Source organism: Micromys minutus, assembly GCF_963924665.1.
Source record: "Micromys minutus genome assembly, chromosome: 19".
NCBI lineage: Eukaryota > Metazoa > Chordata > Mammalia > Rodentia > Muridae > Micromys > Micromys minutus.
In genome coordinates, this window is record NC_137954.1 from 15,490,924 (window position 1) to 15,515,034 (window position 24,111).

The 24,111-nt window shown below is 43.4% G+C and overlaps 1 protein-coding gene across 2 annotated transcripts in view; it reads right to left on the reverse strand.

Annotated features, from left to right (window-relative positions):
* Positions 1 to 594: 594 nt before the first annotated feature.
* KLF7 (KLF transcription factor 7) overlaps positions 595 to 24,111 on the reverse strand; it is a gene marked incomplete at its 5' end in the record, with an annotated part of 85,227 nt that continues 61,710 nt past the window's right edge. For both annotated transcript variants that reach the window (XM_080932850.1, XM_080932849.1), the window contains 2 exons: positions 595 to 1,417; positions 7,617 to 7,740. In XM_080932850.1, coding sequence (XP_080788976.1) covers positions 1,380 to 1,417; positions 7,617 to 7,740 — 162 coding nt within the window. In that variant the 3' untranslated portion in view covers positions 595 to 1,379. The remainder of the gene's footprint in view (positions 1,418 to 7,616; positions 7,741 to 24,111) is intronic.

The window sequence follows — 24,111 nt, forward strand, 5'->3', positions numbered from 1 at the left end:
CTCTAGACTTGGGAGGCATCCACAGCTTCCCCCACTCCTGGGAAGAGCGTTATTTTTGGCTTTTTGTCAGGTCATAACCCAGAGTTAGATTAAATACGCAGCTGCCCTTTGAGACTAGCGAGATCTATGCTGTAACTGGTTATAGGGTAGCAATGACGGCACAGTTGCTGCTCACTGTGAGCTGAGGTCATCACGCCTTAAGGAGGGATGAGAGAACTCTGATGTCCCGTCTGATTGGCTGCTTCGAGAGCTAGACATCCAGGTGCCGAGAGAGTCCTGGAGAGGTTTAGTCCATGGAGAAAAGATAAAACATTTAAGCTTCCAAATAAGCTTTTTTTTTTTTCTTTTCAAGTTTTCATTAGCAAAAAATCAGAGAGATTTAAAAAGAAAAAATCTAGCACTGGCAAAAAGGTGAGGCTCAAGGGGTGTAACTGTGATTTATCATCAAGGACTCATTCTCTTGGCCACTTTGCAGTCATGCTAGAAGTTTCCAGAATCCCTAGTGCATATAATGTGCGAGAGTCAAAAAAAGTAAGAAAAGAAAACTCCTCCCTCGAGAGTAAAGTCTAGAGAGATGCAGGCCAGAAAGGTGTAAGGTGGAAATCCACAGTCTGCCGCTGCCGCTAAGGCCGTTGGTAGCAATTCAAAAGATCTCAAGGGTTTTACGAAGAACCAAAACCAACCTACAGTTCTGTGAGGAAGTCTGACGTACGGAATAGCAGGACTTTGCACACACAAAGGACAAATAAACCAGGAGTTAAGTTTGGCTACCAAACTGCAATTTGGTTTTCTAGGTCAATCTCCCCCAACTATGTAAAAAGAAACATTAGTGCTACACACAGGCAACCGTAAGATGTTGGATTCTCTTATCCGGCTGCACCGAGAAGTAAGTTATGTAGGCCTCTTGGACTGCCGGCCACCATGGAGACGTCCGTTTGCTTTGTTTTCCATTGGCAACAGCTGGAAGTAATCCAGTAGTTTACAGCTGGAGTCAGCAGCCAGTGCTCTCTGAGTTCACCTGGCTTCCTTCTTCCTTGTCTTCTACCATCTGGCTAGGGCAAGGCATAAGAAATAGACGTATATACTTTAAATATAGTTGAGTGCATGACAGTGGGTATGTGTGTGGGTCTGTGTGTGAGAGGGTGTGTGTACGTGTGCGTGTACATGTGTGTACACAGAGGTTTGTAAGCGAGAACTTTCTTCTGCGAGGCCGTGCTCCCCGCCTGAAGTCCAGCCCTCTGCCTCACGGCATTTCCTTCTGACATTGGCTGCTGCCCATGACAACTCTGGCCTTTGCGGTCTTTTGTTCTTGTTGTTGTTGACTTTTGCTTGTTTGTTTTTTTTTTAAATTTTGTTTTGTTTAGTTTAGATATGTCTCTTCATATGGAGAGCAAGATGGTCAGACCTGGAGAAACACCTAGAAGGATAAAGAACAAGGATGTTAGAGAGGTCTGGCTACTTTTCCCACCCCACCAAATGATCAGTTTTAAAGACGGAAGGAGTTCTGCAGACATGTGGAAGTATATGGGAGGAGTCAGCTCTGGTGAGACTGCTTCACTTCAAATCCTAGCTCTTCTAGTAGCTGTGTGGCTGACAGGGACACTCACGGCACTGTCTCGTGTGTTCATTTTAAGGACCAAGAAAGATAAGGATTAGAATATCACGTTACACCGAGTCAATACATGACAGCTGTTCTGATTATAACTATAATTATGTAAGGAGGAACAAGATGTGGAAGTGATCTCTAAACACACAGTAGGCTCATGTTCTGTATATACAATAATGAATAATTGGCCCGTACCATCAGCTAGTGGAAGACTGGGACTGCAGTCTCGTGCTTCACAATGAAAGTCTGGGAGTGTACAGCCTGCAGTTCCAGGTCCACACAGGCATAATACATTCACACCAAGAACAGAGAACAGTGCTCATAGGCTGAGTATGTTATCGTATGTAGGCACTGTGCTGGGATATCTCCAAATCTACCCTGGTGACATCTCCATGGTAAGTCAGTTAGTCTGTGCGTGTGTACATCTGTCTGTCTGTTTGTCTGATTCAGTATGTGTTAAAAAGAGCTGAGTTGAGGCTACAAAGGTGGGGAGTCATGGAATAGAGACTGGAACTGAGGCTCTCGGACTAACACTTGGGGCTTAAGTTCCATAGTCGAGTGCCTTCCTTGGCAGATGTTATGGTCATCTTCCTTCCTCTTTACTCTGATAGTAGACACATGATAGTCTCTTGGGTAGAAACCCTTTTATGTTCTCAGTAGTATAAGGCTGATCTTCCTTCTAAAGCGAAAGCCAGAGCGGCAGTGATTGCTAAGCAACAGTCACGTGACCCTCGGAGGCCAAAGAAAGGTGGCTCTATAGCTGCTGAAATTACTGGAAGAGAGACATGCTCCTTCCACTGGGAATGCTAAATTGCTAGGAGATGGGCTTAGCGCTGCTAGTGTGCCCATATTGCTGCTGTGGGAAAACCTGCCAGAGAGGGAAGTGGGCAGAGAAAAGAATCGGAAAGGTATCTGGGAACTTGGGTTTAGCCAGCCTTCAAGACAAACTGAATTCCATTTCTAATAGTTATTTGAGCTAATAATTTAAGCTAATAAGTAACCCTTTACACTAACATCAGTCTAAGACAGGTGTGTGCATCTTGCCAATAACAGTGTGAGCATTTCCATGTTCTAACACGATGCAATATCAGGTTCTGGCTGATGTACCAGTTACAATGTATGTAGTCAACAACCATGCATGGGTCTGGCTGTGTGTTCTCCTTCCATAAGCTAGCCCTTGCCTTGCCTATGGCAACATTCCTAGGCATCCCAGTAGCCTGAGATATCTCCACCACTCAAAATCCTTGCTAGGACATTAGCAAGCTACCCATTCAGGTTTGCAGAGTTTCCTGTCCAAACCAAGACTTCCCTGTGTTTGCTCATTCTTAAACAAAGAAATCACAAATCCACCCTGTTCCCTGACCCTATATACTCTCCGCACCCTCTGTTTATGCCCATTCCTTAAATAGGTACATGTGTATATCAGGATCCCAGAAGATAAAGAAAAAAGATAAAGAGACAATGGAAAACTTATGGAATGGGAAAATTACCGCAGAACAATCTACTCCAACGATCCCCCAAATAACAGTACCAGCCCCAGCAGCTTATTCTGGCCCGTAATTTGGAGTGAACAAGTTATCTGGACAATCCGTGTGAAACAGACCTGATGTATTATAAAACAGTGATACAGCTAAACAATCTGCAGGGAATTCAGCTTTGAATTTGCACAATTCTGTACTGTCACGAGGCCTACTGTTTACTTTCCTTTTCTCAATACCCCTCCCCTCCCCCCTGCCTCTTCTTGCATCTATAGGCTGCCACCCCATTTCTGAAAACTCCAACTCTCTATCATCAAAGCAGAATTCTTACAAATGGCAGAAGGGGATGAAAGAGACAGAGCAGCCTGTATCATGGAGGAGTGCAGTCCTCAGCCTCTAGTGTGGGCAGCCTCTAGCCCAGCCGTTCTCAACCTGTGGGCTGCAACCCTTTCTCAGGGGCCACCTACGACCTTTAGTGAACACAGATGTTTGCACTAGGATTCATAACTATTCAAAAATTACATTTATAAAGCAGGATGAAATAATTTGAAGGTTGGGGGTCAGCACAGCATGAGAAACTGTATTAAAGGGTCGCAGTGTCAGGAAGGCTGAGGACCACTGCTCTAGAACCCGGAAAAAGGCATAAATAGACTCCAGACCCTAAAACCTCTAGAATAGAAAGAAGGCTACCAACACCTTGGCCATACCCTCGGAAGAAGGACTTGTGTTGAATTGGAAGCAACAGACTGTCAAGACAACGATTTTGTAACGTAAGTAAGCATGAGACATCTGTTGTCACTGGTTGCTATGGCAGCAACCTAGAAGATCATTGGTTAGGGTGGGGTTAGACTCCGAGAGAAATCAAGAGAACAGGCACTTGGAACCCAGTGTGTCTCCAGGGTCTGTGGGGATTTGAACTGGCGTGTTAAGGAGAGGCCCAGGAAGAGGGTTAGGCCCCTTCACTTCTTAGGTCCTGGGAACTTGTCCCTCATGTAGATTATTCACCCAGTCACACGGGTTCAGCTTTTCCTCTGCTTCTACTATGACAGGACACCCAGCCATATATGTGCAACTATCTGCCCTTATCCTGCAATATTTTTCAGGAAAAAAAAGCCAAGCCCTTTAGCATGGTATGAAATACAAATTGTCTGGCAACTGACCCAAACAGGCATCTTTATAAGCTCAAATTCCAGGAAATGTTTGATATTTAAACTTAGAACAGATTTCCCCATCATTAAGATTTCCACTCAAATTCAATATACCAGGTTAGGAACTTAGTTGGGATTGATTTATATTTATCAATTTATACTTACTGAGCTCTGCATAGAAATAGGAAAGAGAAATAGATAAACTGGGCATCTAGAAGTGCAGAATCCAATCATTTTTAAGGATACCATACCACAGGAAGTATTCATAATGACTCAAAAGCCTTTTGACCTTGCAGGACAAGGTCTTTAGTGGTTGTGACTGCTGTATTACAGAGGACAGGTCAATGCCCTCCGGTGTCCTCTTGCCTATGGTCAGGACCCTTTGAAGTCAAATGTGTTGTTAAACCAACTGCAATCCACTAGAGGACTAAGAGGCTAATGCTTTTCTCAGTACTGAGACACCCTGGCTCAACCAGTAACAGCCCCATCTGGATCCTGACAGCCTACTTAGGAGAAGGCTTTTCTGCGTATCCCCTGGAGAAGAAGGGAAGGCCAACACTCCACCATTGGTAGCCTCATGCTCTCTAGGCCATGAAAGACCTGTCTCTCTGGTACTGCCTCACTGGGTGAGCTGCAGTAGGCTCTGTGTGATGGTGAGGATACGCTGCAATCACCTACTGGTTTTCCCTCCAGCCTGAACCTGAAGCCTAAGTGTCTTCAGAGGCCAGGCAGAGGCAACGCAATGGAGCCAAGCCTAACAAACACGAAACACCCCTAGACTGTTTCTTTACATTTGTGGTAGGGCACCAAGTGTGGGAGATCGTACTCTCTGTGAGAGGAAACAATACACACAGTAGAAAACTAGACAACGGAAGACTTGCTCCCATGTTGAACAGGCAATAGGGAATGGTGGGGACAGTAGAAAAGCAATCATCACGGTACTTGACATGATACAGCTCCAGTCCATCACAGCCATCTGGGGATGTAAGCCTACAGTGGTCAGATACAACTGTTCTAGATAAAACTATAAAGACAGGCTTGCTTTGTATGTGACATCTAACAATCTTCAGCATGAGCCAAGAAGACAAATAGAATTACTTTGTGTGTTTTTAAAACTTGTATACATACAATAAAAGCATAAATTATACATGGTATATGTTTAAGAAAAGGAAGAATAAGCGGGGGTGGGGGGGTGGGAGAGGGGAATGAGGGAGGGGGGATGGGGAGGGAAGGGGGAGAGGGAGAGAATATGCTGGTCCCCTGCATTCACACCAAGAGAAGCCAACAGAGAACAAACAGGCTCCTGCTACCAGGTGCAGATGTCCTCAATCGCCAAAGGTCAAAGTCACCTGAGGGACAGCAGCTTCCCATCACTCCAGGCCTTCATCTGCTCTGGTGCCTCATGACAGATCCCAGCCCTGTCTATTCTTAGCACCCTAAGCAGTGAAATGAGAGAGGGGTGCTCTTGTCATAAGACACTGGTGAGCTCCAGGAGACGTAGGGCATGGGGACTCTGGCGGACTCAAAATCTCCCTATTATCACTTCACGGACCTTGTACCGCCAGCACCAGCACAAGCAGGTTCTCTCTCCAGAGACGGCAGTGTGTTCTGGTGAGGGAAGCAAAGCAAATGACTAACCAAGATGACCCATCGCTGCTATTTCCTTCACAACAAACAGGCTCGGAATATTTTTCCACATCACCCACATGAGTGGGTGACTGCTAATGGATCAGCTGCTCAGAGTTAGGAATTCCTCTGGGTGTTGAAATGGCAATTTCTTAGTCAGTCCTCATTCTCCAAAACTCAGTGCCTGAGCATCGACACCCTGGGAAAAGTCACAGTGAACATATCTTCACCCTGGGGGGTGGGGTGGGGAGGGGGGGGGACACAGTGGAAATCGATTGTGCAGAGGTCTGTGGGCAGAGTCAACACCAGAGTCTTCTTTGTTAGCCAAGGCTGGGGATGACTGAATCAGGGACCTGGGAGATAAAGTTGAAGACACTGCCAAACACTGACTGGGACTCTCTGAGGAAGAAAAGCTGCTGTCCTCTGCACATTACAGAGGCCTTCTAGGGAATGGGCCGGACACAGAACCAGGGCTGTGTTCCTGGGTAGCAGGCTCAGCTCCCCAGGCAGCAGAAGACAATAGCTGTGAGAGGCTCACTTCCTCCAGCCTGGGGGCAGGTTATCACTGCACTCCAGGAGCCTAGGGCTCTTTATTTAGTTCTCAGAGGATGAAGATAAGAGAAAAATAGCCTCTTCAGGAAGAATGGGGGAGGAAAACCAGAACTGTCTTTTACATGCATCCTACAGGAACACCAGGCCAACTTGGCGTAGTGTGGATTTGGACATCCTCACCCTACTCCTGAAGCAAGCAGACCCTCGGAGGAAGGCCTGGCTAGCGGGGAACAGATGTGGACCACAGGGACTGGGAGAGGCAGGAAGTAAGGAAGACCTCATTTCCTTCCAAGGACAGCCAGGCCTCTGAACATCCTGGTTCCCCCTTCTGCCACCCTGCAAGCTGCTGTCCAAGCCGAGGGGGCTCGGAGGCTTTCAGGGGCTTTATTGTATTAGAAGCATTTTTCTCATCATAACCGAGACCTTTAGTATTGCATTAAAAAGATGGTTAATTTTCTTAAGCTTCCTTTTAAACACAGAAATAGGATTAGAAGGATAACATGCTCAGATGCAAGCCCATTATTTGATTATGTCTAAACCTAATCCTGCCTTCACCTTGGCCTGCAGAGTCTCCATTTTGGGGTTTATCGGCTGATAATGCCAGGCCTGTCAGATACTATTACTTGGGTACTATCTGTTGCTACGTGATCCTTCGGCTATCAAATACTGAAGGTTTGAAATTGAATTACAGGATGGGTTTGCAGAGTATTGCCATCTTTGAACCCTTGAGCATGTCTTCAGCAAGGAAGGAACAGTCCAGATGTCCATAGAATAGGCCCATTTCCAATAAGGCTTTAGGGGAAAAAAAAGCCTTTGAAATCGGCCTTTCTGCCATTAACCAAACTTGTTCTTCTTTTCATATGAAAGATGGACAAAGGTGGCATGGATAAAATTGAAAAGACCAGAAGAGGCAACTTCTATTACCTTGTTCAACACGCCCATTGTCTACCTGTGTGACGAACGTCGTCGTCTTGTTTGTACCCAGTGACTAAGCCAGCACCAAGCAAATGCTATGGAACTGAATGGAGAGCCTGGAATTTTATCACATCAGAGAATGCATCTTCTCACCCTTTGGAGCAGTAGAGAAGTAAACATTGTTGCAGGCCCCTGGAGCTGGGCGTGAGACAGCAGATCATACACACAGGCCAGCCTCTAACCCACCATGCTAGCTCCCCCCTTAGTCCAGTAGCTTCTAAGTTGCCTTACCTGTCGCAGTGGTTACACTTAAAGGGCTTTGCACCTGTGTGTTTCCTGTAGTGCCTCGTGAGCTCGTCACTCCGTGCAAAACGCCACTCGCATCCTTCCCATGAGCACTTGTAAGGCTTCTCACCTGCGGGAGACATGGAAGGCCCATAGTCAGCAAAGAAGGATCTTATGCCCGGCTGGGTTCTGCTGCCCAGTGGCTAGTCTCAGCAGACAGTCTCTCAGATCGCTTTTGGTAGACAACATCCTCTAAAGTAGAACATTACTTAAAAAAAAAAAGCCTCCTGGTGCTGTGTATTTCTTTTGTCTCCCCCTCCCCCTTCTTTTTTCTATTTTAACCTTCAAACCTATAGATGTCATTTCAGTTCCCAGAGTCTGGGCACTTCCTTCAACTGGTGAGGGATCAATTTTTATTTATTTTTTATTCCCCGGAGCACTCCAAGCCCCACAGTCCAAGCAGAGAGGAAATTGCTATTTTCATCTGAACCACAAATGCTTCTAATTCTCTTTTTCTCAAGAACCTCCAGTAACTTACCATTTCAGTCTTTTTTGTCTCTCCCTTCCCCCTCCTCTTCTGCCACAAACCATAGCCAGGGACCTAGGTGAGGAGACAAACCCCTCAGCCTCCCGGAACCTGTGTTCCTTCCAGTAAATGTGACTGGGTGGACCGACAACGGGACCATAACTGAGAGGGAATAAGACAGAATCACTTTCTGACTCCCAGCATTTGTGGAGAAACTGCCCAGAGGTTCTCCCGGCTCAGTGGCTCTTCTAGAGTGTTCGTACTGGACAGTAATATACATCATTGCAAAATATTTTGGAAGTTAATTTGTAGAGCAAGTTTTAGCCGCAGGGAAGCTGCTGAGAAATATGAAATCTGAGCACTGGGGCTCAACTGACCTTTCCACAGAATGAATACAGATGGAGGATACATACAAAAAGTGCAGGGCCTTTTTTTTTTTTTTTAAACCCATCACATCTGTCACCAAACAGGACAAATATTTATCCTTCCAACTATGTAGTGATCTGGTCCTAATTAAGTAGAACAATAATGTTTAAGGACCCATGAAATCATGAAGTGGAGCCCCTGCCCCCCAAAGGCAGATGAGCAAAATGGTTTAGGGTTTAAAATCCAACCTTCCTGGGGTCCTACAGGCAAGGTTAGTTAATCTTGGGTGACTGTCTAACCTTGGGTAAGCTAACAAAGCTCTCTGTGCTTCTGTTTTCTCAAGAATAACAATAGTGTGTGCCCCTGAAAGATTTGGAAAGATTAACAATGTGGCTACAAATTACATATTAATTAGAAACAGCAGCTAGCACATGGGAGACTCATTTAATCAGTAACTATTGTAAAGTGTGGAATTGGAGGTCTGAAGAGATGGCTCACTAAAGTGCTTGATGTGTAAGCGTGGGCCCATGAATATACATCCTCAGCATCCACGTAAAAGAGTTGGGTACAGCTGTGCACACCTGTACCCCTGGCACTAGAGAGGTGAGACAAGCAGGTTCCTGGAGTTCACAAACCAGTCAGCCAGTTTGCTTAGGCAAGCTGGTGAGCTCCAGGTTCGGTGAGAGATCCTGTCTCAAAAACCAAAGGGGATAGCGATGAGGAAGACATCAGATGCTGACCTCTGGCCTCCACCTTTGTGAACACACATTTGCACACGCACATGCATGCAAACATAGACACAGCTACAAAAACACATACATACATATGTACATATATACATACCTCCATATCCCCCCCCCCAATATTTCAGGCTCTAGAGACTGCACATCTAAAGTACTATGTATATATCCATCTTTCTCCATTTTCAACAGCTACATCTCCACCACATAGCCTTTAAGAAGACACTGCCCAGGTACTGTATTTGGCATACTTCCCCACCCCCACCCCCACACACATTTTCTTCCCTTTAAACTGAACTACAAAGCATCCACAATTCTCCATTTGTATCAACCAGAATCAAATCTTAACACTTGAAATCCTTATTTCACTAAGTTGGTGCTCCAGTGGAACCCAGTGCTCTACAAGACCCAGTACAGAAGAGGAGGGAAACATGTATATAAGAGTTCTGAGAGCCTGGAAGGAAAGATTTATTTTTGGAGACTCTGTGTGCGTGTGTGTGTGTGTGTGTGTGTGTGTGTGTGTGTGTGTGTGTGTGTGTGTGTGGTGTATGTGTGGTATATGGTGGTGGTGATAGGGTGTGTGTGTGTGTGTGTGTGTGTGTGTGTGTGTGTGTGTGTGGTGTATGTGTGGTATGTGGTGGTGGTGATAGGGTGTGTGTGTGTGTGTGTGTGTGTGTGTTCACCTTATTGTTTACAGCTCCTTGATATAAGACACTAGAAAGGACATACTTGATGAAGTAAAGAGAGGAGATGTTCCCTCAACATGGGAGTGACTTTACTTGCATTCATTGTCTGTACCTTTATCCGTTCAGTGGGAGTGAACTTATTAGTAAACCTGTGGTTTTGAAATAAGCTATGGTGCATATAACAGGCACCTACTGAATAGACAATAAACCCCAATTTCTTCCCCCTGGTTCCTGTGTTTGCATGAGCTGCTGGGGGTGGAGTGAGGGGAAGATCTCATCAGATGTCAATTAAAAACACTGAGAGCTCATGGCTCCAGACAGCCAAAGCTGGAGTCAATGTAGTCAGCTTAAATACTGAGAAACAGGGAGGTGGTTCAAGTTTTAACAGCTCTTTAGTATGTAGGTAGAGAAAAGCCCAGAACACTCTTTAGGAATGTTCAGAAAGAGAAGGACACCATAGGAAAAGCAAGAGAGCCGGTGTCCTGTCTGAAAGCCTAGTGGGCATATAGTGCTTAATGCTAGGAATCGCTCACACAGCTTTGCTCTTTCACATGGGGATATGATCCAAAGGTAAATATGAAAACATGAACAAGGCCCCTAAATAGCCAGAAATTCAAAATGCCTTCCAGTCCCAAAGACATTCAAACAAACAAACAAACAAACAAACAAACAAACAAACAAAGCAACAACAACCTTGTCTAAAGGCTGGAGTTTCCTAGTTCCAGGGACCAAACATGGTCCAATGACAGCAAAGAACTGAGGGAACACCATGAAATCCCACAGCAAGAAGCCTTTACTCCAGATCAACCTCACTGGAACTGGCTGGTCCAGCGTAGTAACCAGTTGTGAAGGGTCCAGAAAGGACATAAGCAGGTGGCGCTTTCTTAAACTGTTTTGTTTCTTAAACATATAACACTGACGTTTTAGTCATTTCCCCTAAGATACGGCAGTTGCCTGATTCGCTCCCTGCACACAGCAGCTATCTTATACAGAAAAGCGTTCTGAGTCCTGGTGGCTGTGATGCTTTTGTCACAGGGTGGAGAGACAGCAGGAGGCCTGATGTGGCTCAGGGTCCATTCTCCCACAAGGTCTGCTGTGGTTAGGTCTTATGCAACAGAGCAGAAGGCAGGCCCCTTTGCGCCCATATCTTAGGTACAAAAACTATATTAGGGTGACTCACTAGGCTTATTTTGTTTTTGTTTTTTGTTTTCCTAATGTCTAATCAGTTTACCTTCAAGTTACCATTTTTACAAATACTCATTAATGAGGAAATTTAAATAATCATGAGAGAATTTAGCCAAACAAAGGATCTGTGTGGGAACCATGTAGAGTTCAGAGGTCAGAGGAGCAGAGAAGACATACGGAGTTGGGACTATGCCTCCCATTCAGGAGCAGGGTACTAAGGCTGAGTATCGCCATATTCTCTGCCCAGATGCTTACGTAGGTCTGTACTTGTGAGATGGGTTTGTAAAATTCTCATTAGCATTTCCAGCATGGCCCAGACGACCTCTCTGTAGAGCCCAGCTCCCCACTAGATCTGAGGTGTGGACAAACTGATACCTAAAAGACATGAGTTCCTATCCAATGAGTGTACCTGCCCAGAAATGTCCTCACTCAATAAAAGGCTTAATCGTCTTTCTTTATAAAGAGATTTCCCTGTTTGGAAAAGAAAATTAAATGAGGGAGAAGAAAAAAGGAAGGAAAGGGAGAGAGAGGAATTGAAGTGGGGGAAGGAAGTAGACGGAGGGGGTGGGCCAGAGGGGGGATGGAGAAGGAGAGAGGGAAGGAGAAGAGGGAGAAAGAGGGGTGAGAGAAGGAGGAAGACGGGGAGAGGCATATGATGGAGGAGAAGAGGGAGGAAGGAAGGATGGAGAGAGGAGAAAGGAAGGAAGGGTGGAGAGAGGAGGGAAGAAGGAAGGATGGAGAAAAGGAGGGAAGAAGGAAGGGTGGAGAGAGGAGGGAAGAAGGAAGGATGGAGAAAGGAGGGAAGAAGGAAGGGTGGAGAGAGGAGGGAAGACGGAAGGATGGAGAAAGGAGGGAAGAAGGAAGGGTGAAAAGAGGAGGGAAGACGGAAGGATGGAGAAAGGAGGGAAGAAGGAAGGGTGGAGAGAGGAGGGAAGAAGGAAGAATGGAGAAAGGAGGGAAGAAGGAAGGGTGGAGAGAGGAGGGAGGAGGAACAGTAGGAAAACGGAGATGGGGATAGTGACTGCTCAGTTGTAAGTGGAACAGGTTAAGCTGTTAAGACAGTTCTTCTTCCCACCCTGTCTAGTTTATACCAGACACTCCCCCAGGATATAAAAAACAAGCACATGGCAGGTAGTGGTACCTAGAATGGCTATACCATTCAGCTTGCTGCACCCCAAGAGTGAGCAATAATGTCCAGGAGAAAGGCATCCCAAACAGGCAGATTAAGGGAAACATAAAGCATGAGGTCAAGAGTTCCCAGCGATCCCATAGTAGACATAGGTGTTCCCATTAGAGGTGGCTCTGTGACCAGCTATGCGCCCAGCTCACTGTGCAGTAAGGAGAGCCCTCTTCAGAACCCCCAGATTTCACGCTGAATATCAAGAACCACTTTGCCTGCCTGGCAATCACCTCAAGAAACTTGTCTCTCTGGGGGAGACATGCCACCTCAGAGGTGATTCACAGCTGGATGAGGGCTCTTAAGGAGAGGTAAGGGTGCCTGAGAAACACAACTGACATTTATGGAGGCTGAATTACAGCAAGAATTCATGCATTTCCATAAGATGGATCTGCACGGAGTATGCTCTAAGCCAGCTTGCTTCTCACAGGACTACTCTCCCCAAACTGTGATCAGCAGATGTGATCGATCAAACAACAGCATCACAGAAACTTTCTAAACCACGCACCACAAGCATATGTAGATTTATTCATGACTTATATAAACGTATTAATGTGCTACTATGTCAGGATATGGTAAGGCCTATGTTCAATCGGGCAATTAAAAAGAATGAGGGCAAATTAAAATTAAATAAGGCCATACATTATTCTTGCATTCAAAAAGATTGTAAACTAAATATAAATAGAAGTTATACATTTTTTTCCTCTTGCACTTGAAAAGATGGATTTGCACAGCCCAGCTTCTGAGGCCAGGGTCCTGGAAGCAGCTGTGTCGGCCCCATACCACTGGCAGGCTTCCACTCTTGGCCTTTAAGTTTATTCTTCTCACAGTAGTCACAGAAACCTTTGAAAACTCAAATCACACCAGGCGTCTCTTTCAGGGTACCCTGACATATTATAAATCCATACAACTGGCTTCCTGGACCTTCCGTGGTAGAGTCTGTCTTCAGCATTTGAATTTTGTTTTACAAATGCGAAAACCTTATTCTGAGGGCTGGGAAGATAGCTCAGTGGATAAAGTCCTTTCCATAAAAGCATGAAGACCTGAGTCTGGAATCCCAGGAGCCTCGTGAAAATCTAAGCACTGTGGCGACACACAGCTATATTGTCAGAGCAGGGCGGGTGGAGTCAGGATCCCAGGTAGCCCAGCAAAATCAGGGAGCTCTGGGTTCAGTGAGAGACTCTCTCAACACAATGAGGTAGAGGGTAACTGAAGAAGTAACTGAAGAAGATATCTAATACTCAACTCCACACACATACATGCACACGTGCATGCAGTCTAATGCATGCACACACACATACACACACAGACACATACACACACAGACACATACACACACACACATACACATACACACACACATACACACACACACACATACACATACACGCTTTTTCTGTGAAGGGTGGCAACAGACTACACCAGGCTACCAAAACCACTCTCACCTTAAAAGTGGTTAAAATAAAATCTAAGTGTGAAATGAATGGTTTCCTATCACTCTCAGAATAAAAGTCCCAAGCCTACACTAGACGATGCAGCCAGTCTGACCTGACTCCTAGCTGCCTTCTCATCTCCTCTACAACCTCCCCTTCCAGGAATCAGCACCGTGCCCCTCCCCTTCCTGCATGCCCTTCCGCCTCTGGGCCTCTGTCCTATACCTGGAACATTCTTGCCCCTTCGCATAGTTCTTCATTCAGCCTCTGGCTCACAGTATGCCCACCCTCTTTAGCCTCTGTTTAAAAAGTCGGTAAAGGGTGACGCATGGCCCACACTGTCATCTTCGAGTGTGAGAGGCGGGGACAGGGGGATGCAGAGTTCAATGGCAGCCTGGACCAAAAGGGGAAGACCTGTTTGTATATGAAATGCAGTGAAAACAAGCTACACCCTATTCCCTTATCTGCAGCACTTGATTGCTTCTAAATAAGATGGCAAGGTGATGATGGTAAGTGCTTTCGTCCCCTTCCTCTGCTAGACGCCAGCTTCAGGCAAGTATGCGCTTTGTTACTGTAATGCCACATGTTCCCTGTAGAACACCCCAAGTGAATAGTAATAAATGACAATAATAATAATAATAATAATAATAATAATAATAATAATAATAATAATAATAATAGTCCCCCAAACCTATTGCATCTTTATTGTCAACAAAGGCTGGAGTCCACACAGGGGCAAGATGGCTTGTGTGAATTCTAATCCCTTGCTGCTGCCTTAGGTTAAAAATGTGCTTGGCCCTTTAAATCTGACATTCTTCTTGAAAGTGGATTAAAAATGTGCTCCTCTATGATGTATTCCTTCACTATCAGAGGTTACTTCTATCTCTTCCCCATCTCTCAGGGCCTAAAGAAAGAGAGTCCTGACCATCTTTATCTCACACATAGGACCCAGGCCTCCTGAGCAACTGCCCTCTGGGAAAGCCCATTTATAAAGGCTGCTTCTGGACCTGACTAGAGAGCATCCCTGGTAGAGCAAATGCACTGAGCTTCAAGTTCACCTTTAAGATACAGATAGTGCCATGAAGTAAGAGCATGGAGCAGGATGGTGCACTAGGGGATGTTTTTCTAAGAACCTTGTAAATGAGCATTTGTGCATGCAAATATTCTAAATCCACTTCAAGACCTGCAAAGCTGTATTTCTGATCCATGTCTTAAAAAGAGAAGAACTGTGACAGGGCTAGAATTTGGCAAAGGTTAATTTGGATCTTTTTTTATTACAATGTGATTACTGGGCATCTGGACACATCAAGGTTAGGGCCCTTTCAGGACTTGGATTAAGAATGTGGAAATTTCTCAGGTCAGGATGTGGAAAGGACAGAGAATACTTGCAGAGGGCTCATTTCCCCTTTAGGAACGACCATCAGCCATTAGCAAAGACCTAGGGAATAAATCATAGGAGAGACAATGCCACAAAGCTTTCCTAATTCTAGAAAGAGAAAGAGCAGCCATCCTTGGCAACCCCAGCTCAGACTATAGGTACTTCAGTCCAAAAGTACCAATCCCGAGTTACGGATAGGTTCTGCTTTGGAAAATTGTCCAGATTTCTCTTTCATTCTAGCTGTATCTTAAGTACTTTCTCTTTTTCTCCAATAAAGCTGACAGAAGACAAAAACTATACTTCTCCAGAACATCAAAAGCATCTCCCATAGCTACTATGAATCCCTATTCTGCACTGACCTTTGACTTATCCACTGCTCTCCCACCAAGGCCTCGCAGGTGCCAGGACCCTAAACCACTGCATTTACAGAGCATGTATCCATTTTCAGAGCAAGTCACTATACAGCCTATTTTAAAACTCATTCTTCAAACAGCTTTAAGGCAATGGCCAGCTTGGGTTAGCTGAACTGTTCATAGCCTTGGGTGTCTTTACAATGGTTGTTCAAAAATAAATAATCGAAATCACATCCTCAGAGATGTGCAGGTCCTTTGCCAGAACGTGGAGATGGGAGAGGTCCTGACTTACTCTCAGAGCCCCATGTGGATGTGCATCCTTGAAATGCACTACGGGAACCAAAGAATTGACTTGTAAAGTTGTAAAGTTAACCTTAGAAAACTAAAGCAGTGTAAGATGTTTTGTACTCTTAGCAGGGCCATATTCCTGTAAGTTTAACAGAGAGACTGAGATATGCCATCAAAAGTAATATGTCATGGGTTTTAAAGACTCGCTCCGAAAGGAGTGGGGAATATGATGCACTGATACATTTTTCATATTGATTTTACGTTATCATATTTGTTCACACTGGTTTATGCAAAGTATGTTGCCGAATTCACTTTTACCTTTTTTTTTTTTTTTTTTTACATTTTGGGAGTGCTTTGTTTGAGCTAAGCAAAAAGTCTTGCCACTGAGCTGTAACTCCCAGCCTTCTTTTTACCTAAATTAAATTTTAAAAATTGGACTCTGTGGCTTATATATATTTCTGCTCTTGACTGAGCGTCACACAAGCCCCATGACCAACTCAACCTTAAAGATTCATCCTGCTCCGCGTGATCATCTTCCTGCCCGTGGCACCCAAAGGCCTTACACCCAGTGTGTCGACATTTCTATGTTCTTATGTGGGAGAAACAAGGTTTCTCCCACACTCATAATCTTGCAATGAATTCTCAACTACAAGAGGACAGAGGAGACAGAGCCTTGGTAGCCACACTCAGTTATTCTACTTGGGTGGGCCCTCAAACCTCCTCTTTTCTCACCCCCTGCTCCTCCTAGTCACCACCCCCCCCTCCGCCCCACTCCTTTGTATCTTGTCTCTGTCTGAAAGGCCCTGGCAAATGCCCCAAAGGTAAAGTCAGCCCTCCCTAGTTTAGAAGATTCTCCTCCTTGTTGCTACAATGAAATTGATCCTCCAAGTCACCCTTCTATAAAAGAATCTTCTTTGAGAATCTCTATGCACGAAGAGCCTGATCAAGTAATATTCAAGACAAGGTGTCCAGGTGCAGGCAGTAGGTATGTGTGGAAGGTATGTTTGTTAAGTTTAAACAGCAGCATGTATAAAGGGCCTGGGAACAGAAGCTTGGAACATAAAATCAAAAGAAGCCTTCTCTATTTCCCACAGCAAAACTTAGTAGATGGCTGGTGTATCTCCCTGGCTAGAGAGCAAACTTCACTGAGATCAGGAGCCATGATTAACGTCTTTACTCACAAAACATAGCATAAACTTCCTGTGTGTGTGTGTGTGTGTGTGTGTGTGTGTGTGAGTGAGTGAGAGAGAGAGAGAGAGAGAGAGAGACAGAGAGAGAGAGACAGAGAGAGAGAGAGAGAGACAGAGAGAGAGGGGGTTGGGGAGAGAGAGAATAAACATACATATCAAACAAAAGCAGGCTAAAAATGTTTTAGCCTCTTTGTAGGGCTACATTAACTTTCACCACTGAAAGTTTAACAGATGTATTGAGTTATGCCTTTAACATATATATATATATATATATATATATATATACATGTTAATTTTGATATAAAATCCACAAACGTGCCATAAGAGGCCCAACCGAATTTTTAGTAGTTTTTATCTCCCATAGCAACGTCTCTTGCCATGAATTATCTCTTATTGCGGAAGGTCTCTCACTTCTGTTTGTATTAGAGGCCCCTTAAGGTTCAGGAAAAACAGTTGGACTCCACCCTGAGTGTCTGATTCATTTGAGGACTCGGGAATCCCGCTCCTTGGAATTTTCCAGAGATGCTTCGGAAACCATTGTTCCAAAGGGGGAAACGTATTATTCTAGCTCTAGCTGTCATCTAACAGAAGCATGTCCTCAGAGTCCAGTAGCAGTGACCTTCTTTAAGGCTTACGAGTTCTTGGGTCTGGAAAGATGGAACCTGTGTTAAAAACAGTTGGATGTGGTGCTGTACATCTGTAATCCCAACACCCTACAATGGGATAGGAGACGGAGACCGGAGAATCACCTAGAAGCTGAGTACCAGCTAGCATGGCATACACAGCACAGTTACTGTGAAAACCAACGTGGCCACCGATGTCCACATACGCTTTGGGACCTGTGGTTGTTCACTCCGATGAAACCTAGCATCTGACTATGACTGGTGAACTACAAAGCCCCGTGTGAACAGGAGGTGTTACTTTAATTTGTGGTGGGGGCAACAGAAAGGGTCTGGAACATGGAAGGCCAGGGAAGGTGGTAGGAGCAGAGTTCCTTGTCATGTGTATGTGAGGACAAGGACATAGGGCTTCTTCAGGAGGCTTATACTGCTCTGCACAGCACAGACAGAAGAACACACAGAAACAGACAAATCCTTAGGAGCCGTGTTCCACTTTTTAATTCTTTATTCACAAAACGTAGCATCAACTCTGGGAAACAAAGTGTCAGGTTTGTCGTGACTGTGTTTGAACTGTGGGAGAAAAACTGGGCTGGTCATGAAAACAGGGAAACGGTGTAGGTACTGAAATAAGTTTAACTATTGAAAGTCAGGAAGCTTTTTCAATGTGGAACGTGGGATTCCACCACATGGGCTTGGAGACACACGTCACTGAGCTTCTCATAAGCCAAAGGGATGGTCATAGGCAAGTTTCTTGTTTACTTCTAAATGTATGAAGCGTTCTCTAGTATGTTCTAGTGGGGCTGCGGAAAGCACAACCGGTAGATATCAGACCCCCAACACTACAAAGTCCCACAGTGATTAGGATAGGTGCGCTGTTCTCCCCCAAGACTGTAGACTTATTTATACATCTCCGAGTAAAGAAGCAATTTGAGGTCATTCTCGGCTACACAGCAAGTTCAAGGCCAACAATCTCAAAGGAACCCCAAAAGAGAGGGACAAAGGTGAGGGGGGAGTGAAAACAGACAACACCTTATTCAGAATTCTATGCTCTCAAGTTAGAAAACAGGAAATAATGACCTCCTGAACTTGAGACACTTTTCTACTTTTTTTAAAAAGGCACCAAGATACTTACAAAAATATTTTTCTTGTTTTCTTTGTATGTGGATGGGGTTTACTTTTTAAACTTTTTTTTTTTTTTTACTGATTTTATTGGATATATTTTATTTACATTTCAAATGTTATCACCTTTCCCAGATTCCCCTATCCCATACCTCTCCCCTGCTTTTATAAGGTTATTCACCCACCCCTTCCCACCTCCCTGCCCTGACATTCCCCTACACTGGGGCATCTATCCTTGGCAGGATCAAGGGCTTCTCCTCCCACTGATGCCCAACAAGGCCATCCTCTGCTACATGTGCAGCTGGAGCCATGGGTCCATCCGTTTATATTCTTTGGATAGTGTTTTAGACCCTGGGAGCTCTGGTTGGTTGGTATTGTACTCTTATGGGGTTGCAAACCCCTTCAAATCCTTCAATTCTTTTTCTAACTCCTCCATTGGGGACTTTGTTCTCAATGTTTGGCTGTTAGGATCCGCCTCTGTCTCTGTATTTGCTATGCTCTGTCAGAGCCTCTCAGGAGACAGCTATATTTTGCTCCTGTCATTAAGCACTTCTTAGCGTCAGCAATATTGTCTGGGTTTGGTGGCTGTATATGGGATGGATTCCAAGGTGGGGCAGTCTCTGGATGGCCTTTCCTACAGTCTCTGCTCCAAACTTTGTCCTCATATTTCCCCCTGAGAATATTTTTGTTCCCCCTTCTAAGAAGAACTGAAGAAGCTACACTTTGGTCATCCTTCTTCTTGAGTTTTATATGGTCTGTGAATTGTATCTACAGTATTCTAAGCTTTTGGGCTAATATACACTTATCAGTGAGTACATACCGTGTGTGTGTGTGTGTGTGTGTGTGTGTGTGTGTGTGTGTGTGTCTGTGTGTGTGTGTGTCTGTGTGTGTGTGTGTGTGTGTGTGTGTGTGTGTGTGTTTATGTGTGTGTGTGTGATTGGGTTACCTCACTCCGGATGTAGTTTCAACCATTTGCCTAAGAATTTCATGAAGTCATTGTTTTTAATAGCTGAGTAGTATTCCATTGTGTATATGTATCACATTTTCTGTATTTATTCCTCTGTTGAAGGACATCTTCTGCCTATTATAAATAAGGCTGCTATGGACATTGTGAAGCATGTGTCTTTGTTGTATGTTAGAACATCTACTGGGTATACTCCTAGGAGTGGTATAGCTGGGTCCTCAGGTAGTACTATACCCAATTTTCTGAGGAATCTCCAGAATGATTTCCAGAGTGGTTATACCAGTTTGCAATCCCACCAACAATGGAGGAGTGTTCCTCTTTCTCCACATCCTCATCAGTATCTGCTGCCACATGAGCTTATGATCTTAGCCATTCTGGCTGGTGTGAGGTGGAATTTCAGGGTTGTTTTGGTTTGCATTTCCCTGATGACTAGGGATGTTGAGCATTTCTTTAGGTGCTTCTCAGCATTGATATTCCTCAGTTGAGAATTCTTTGTTTAGCTCTGCACCCCATTATTTAGTAGGGTTATTTGATTCTCTGGAGTCTAACTTCTGGAGTTCTTTGTATATATTAGATATTAGCACACTATCTGAAATAGGCTTGGCAAAAATCTTTCCCCAGTCTGTTGGTTTCCGTTTTGTCCTAATGACAGTGCCCTCTGCCTCATAGAAGCTATGAAACGTTATGAGGTCCCATTTGTCAATTCTTGACCCAGTGCCCATGTGTTCTTAGCTCTTCCCCACTTTCTCTTCTATTAGTTTCATTGTATCTGGTTTTATGTGGAGGTCCTTCATCCACTTGGACTTGAGCTTTGTACAAGGTGATAAGAATATATCCATTTGCATTTTTCTACATTCTGACACCATTTGGACCAGCCCCATTTGTTGAAATGCTATCCTTTTTCCACCTTATGGTTTTAGCTCCCTTGTCAAAGATCAAGTGACTATAAGATGTGGGTTCATTTCTGGGTCTTCAATTCTATTTTATGGATCTACCTTCCTGTTTCTGTACCAATACCATACAGGTTTTATCACTATTGCTCTGTAATACAGCTTGAGGTCAGGGATGATGATTTCCCCCCAGAAGTTCTTTTATTGTTGAGAATAGTTTTCTCTATCCTGGATTTTTTTTTTTTTTTTTGTTATTGCAAATGAATTTGAAAATTGCTCTTTCTAACTCTATGAAAAATTGAGTTGGAATTTTAATGGGGATTGAATTGAATCTGTAGATTGCTTTTGGCAAGGTGAAATTTTTACTGTATTAATCCTGCCAATCCATGAGCATGGGAGATCTTTCCATATTCTGAGATCTTCTTCAATTTCTTTCTTCAGAGACTTGAAGTTCTTGTCATACAGGTCCTTCACTTGCTTAGTTAGAGTCACACCAAGGTATTTCATATTTTTGTGACTATTGTGAAGGGTATCTTTTCCCTAATTTCTTTCTCATCCTATTTATCCTTTGAGTAGAAGAAGGCTACTGATTTGTTTGAGTTAATTTTATATCCAACCACTTTGTTGAAGTTGTTTATCAGCTGTAGGAGTTCTCTGTTAGAATTTTTGAGGTCATTTAAATATACTATCATATCATCTTCAAATAGTGATATTTTGACTCCCTGTCCAATTTGTATCCCTTTGACTTACTTTTGTTGTCCAATTGCTCTGGCTAGAACTTCGATTACTATATTGAATAAGTAGGGAGAGAGTTGGCCGCCTTGTCTAGTTCCTGATTTTAGTGAGATCACTTCAAGTTTTTCTCCATTTAGTTTGATGTTGGCTAATGGTCTGCAGTATATTGCTTTTATTATGTTTAGGTATGGGCCTTGAATTCCTGGTCTTTCCAAGACTTTTAACATGAAGGGGTGCTGAACTTTATCAAATGCCTTCTCAGCATCTAGTGAGATGATCATGTGAGTTTTTTCTCTGAGTTTGTTTATATAGTGGATTATGTTGATGGATTTCCATATATTGAACCATCCCTGCATCCCTGGGATGAAGCCTACTTGATAGTTAAAACTTATTTTTTATCAGCTATTTTGGAGATTAACAAAGCATGAAATGTAAATGTATTTTGGAAATTTAAGTTATACTGAAAACTTAAATATATTTTGCTGGTAGTTGGTTACAATACAATTCCATACTATGTATATGTTAAATTTGAATAAAAAGTTATTAAAGCATTCATCTTTTTCCTCTCACATAACAACTTCACTACCATGTGAAATAATTTCAAATTAATCCACAAGATGTTTCTTCCATTTACAAACACAATAATTCTTATGTAAGTCAAGCTCCTCCCATTCGTGATGATATTTAGGTAGAAATGTGACTGTTTAAAAATATGGGCTTCATTTAAACTCACCTTTGGTCAATCCTTGGGATTTGCTTTCAAATATAAAGATCATTATATAGTAGTAAAGAACAGGTTCTTAGTACAGCAAAACTTGTAAAGGATAAAATAATTCATCTTTGCTTCTCAGGCAATGCCTGGATCCCTAAAGAGACAATATATTTCAAAGACTGACAGCTCCAGAGTGTGTATCTATTTGAATACTGCAATGAGTTTATTCTTCTTGACTGGAATTTAGTAGTAAGACAAGGAACAACTGTGCAGTAGCCATGTCTGAGTCAGGGCTGGCCTAAATGACACCCCACTATGTGAGGTGTCTGGTGTGTGAGAATCATAGAAAATGGAGGGGGCTGGAAGAACAGGACAGGGGAGAGAATAAGCCAGAGCTGAGTTGGCAGACTGTGAAGGGCACATCCAGCTGATGACATCACAGACTGTGAAGGGCACACCCAGCTGATGACATCACAGACTGTGAAGGGCACACCCAGCTGATGACATCACAGACTGTGAAGGGCACACCCAGCTGATGACATCACAGACTGTGAAGGGCACACCCAGCTGATGACATCACAGACTGTGAAGGGCACATCCAGCTGATGACATCACAGACTCTGAATGGCACATCCAGCTGATGACATCACAGACTCTGAATGGCACATCCAGCTGATGACATCGGATGTATTGTCTTGGAAATGCTGTACTTTACTGCTAACTAAAAATTGGGTAATATCAGTCTGAATTACTATTAGGATGAGAAGTTAGCTTTCTACTACAAATATTATAAATATAAAAAGAGATTATATATGTATATATTTAAAAATAGGACAGAATTATCAGAACCACCCTCAAAGCTGCTTTTCAAAGGCATACATACTATCAAGTGTCTGGAGTCAGCATCCTGAGTATGTTTTGATTAAAGTGGTGATGGTATTTAGTGTACAAATTCAGATGATGGGGATGCAGCCTAAGCTCAGCCATTTTGTAAGACAGTTTGCTTTAAAATTTAACAAGTCAAAAAATATAATTCTATTAAACCCCAGAGAGCTCAAATTGGGTAATGCACACAGAGATAATGGGGGTCGGTGCTTCCTTTGGATGAGCTCCCTTTCAACAGTGTACGTGTGGATCTACCACCTCCTTTAGAGACAAAGGTCAAACAAGTGAAGGGTTAAGTCGTCAAAACCGTACACAATCTCTTCCAAAATGATCAACACTGTTCCCAGTGGTTAGCTCTCTCCATCATCTAAATCAACCGAACTGTCTATTTTACCTTAGCATAAAAGTCTAAGAAAATATTAACCCAAAGTGAAAGTCTACACTTCTTACTTTTGATCAGTGACACCACTGCTGAGGTACTTAGGAGAAGGTGTCTGTGAAACTGTTATCTGCTCTTTTACCTTATCAGCTATTTACCATCTCTAAGATGCAGAGTGCCTGCCCTTTCTACACACCCTCCTCTCTACACCGATACTTACTACAGTGCCCTTCTCACCCACTCAATAACGTGTTTGCCTCCCCATGTCACCCCCTACTGAAGCATCTTACCTCCTCTCCTAAATTTTGGCCTTCTTCTCTATATCTTCCCTCATTGGCCCTCTACTTTTTATTTCTTGTAGGTATCTTTTCATGGCACAATATTCTGTCCTGATTTTCCCCACCCAAATCGAATGCAAAGTATTTTTAAAGTGGGATGTTTTATACTTGAATTACAATGAATACAAAATATATAATAAATACTATATGATATATATCATATAAAATACCATATGCTATATGTCATATAATAAATATTATATGCTATATATCATATAACAAATATTATATGCTACATATCATATAACAAACACTATATGCTCTATATCATATAATAAATACCATATGCTATATATCATATAATAAATACTATCCTAAATACTATACTAAAGCACTGGTACAGATGTCTTGTTATTTGCCTCCTTCACCAGGAAGAGTATAACACAGGCTCAGATGCATTTACACCCAATCCAACACTTGCTAGTTGATAAGCTAGTGAGCGATCAACCAGAATCCAATAGTACAAGAGCTTGCCTTCCAGATCCACAGACCTTTAAGATACATTATCTTAAGGACTCTTCATCTCTGTCCACAGAT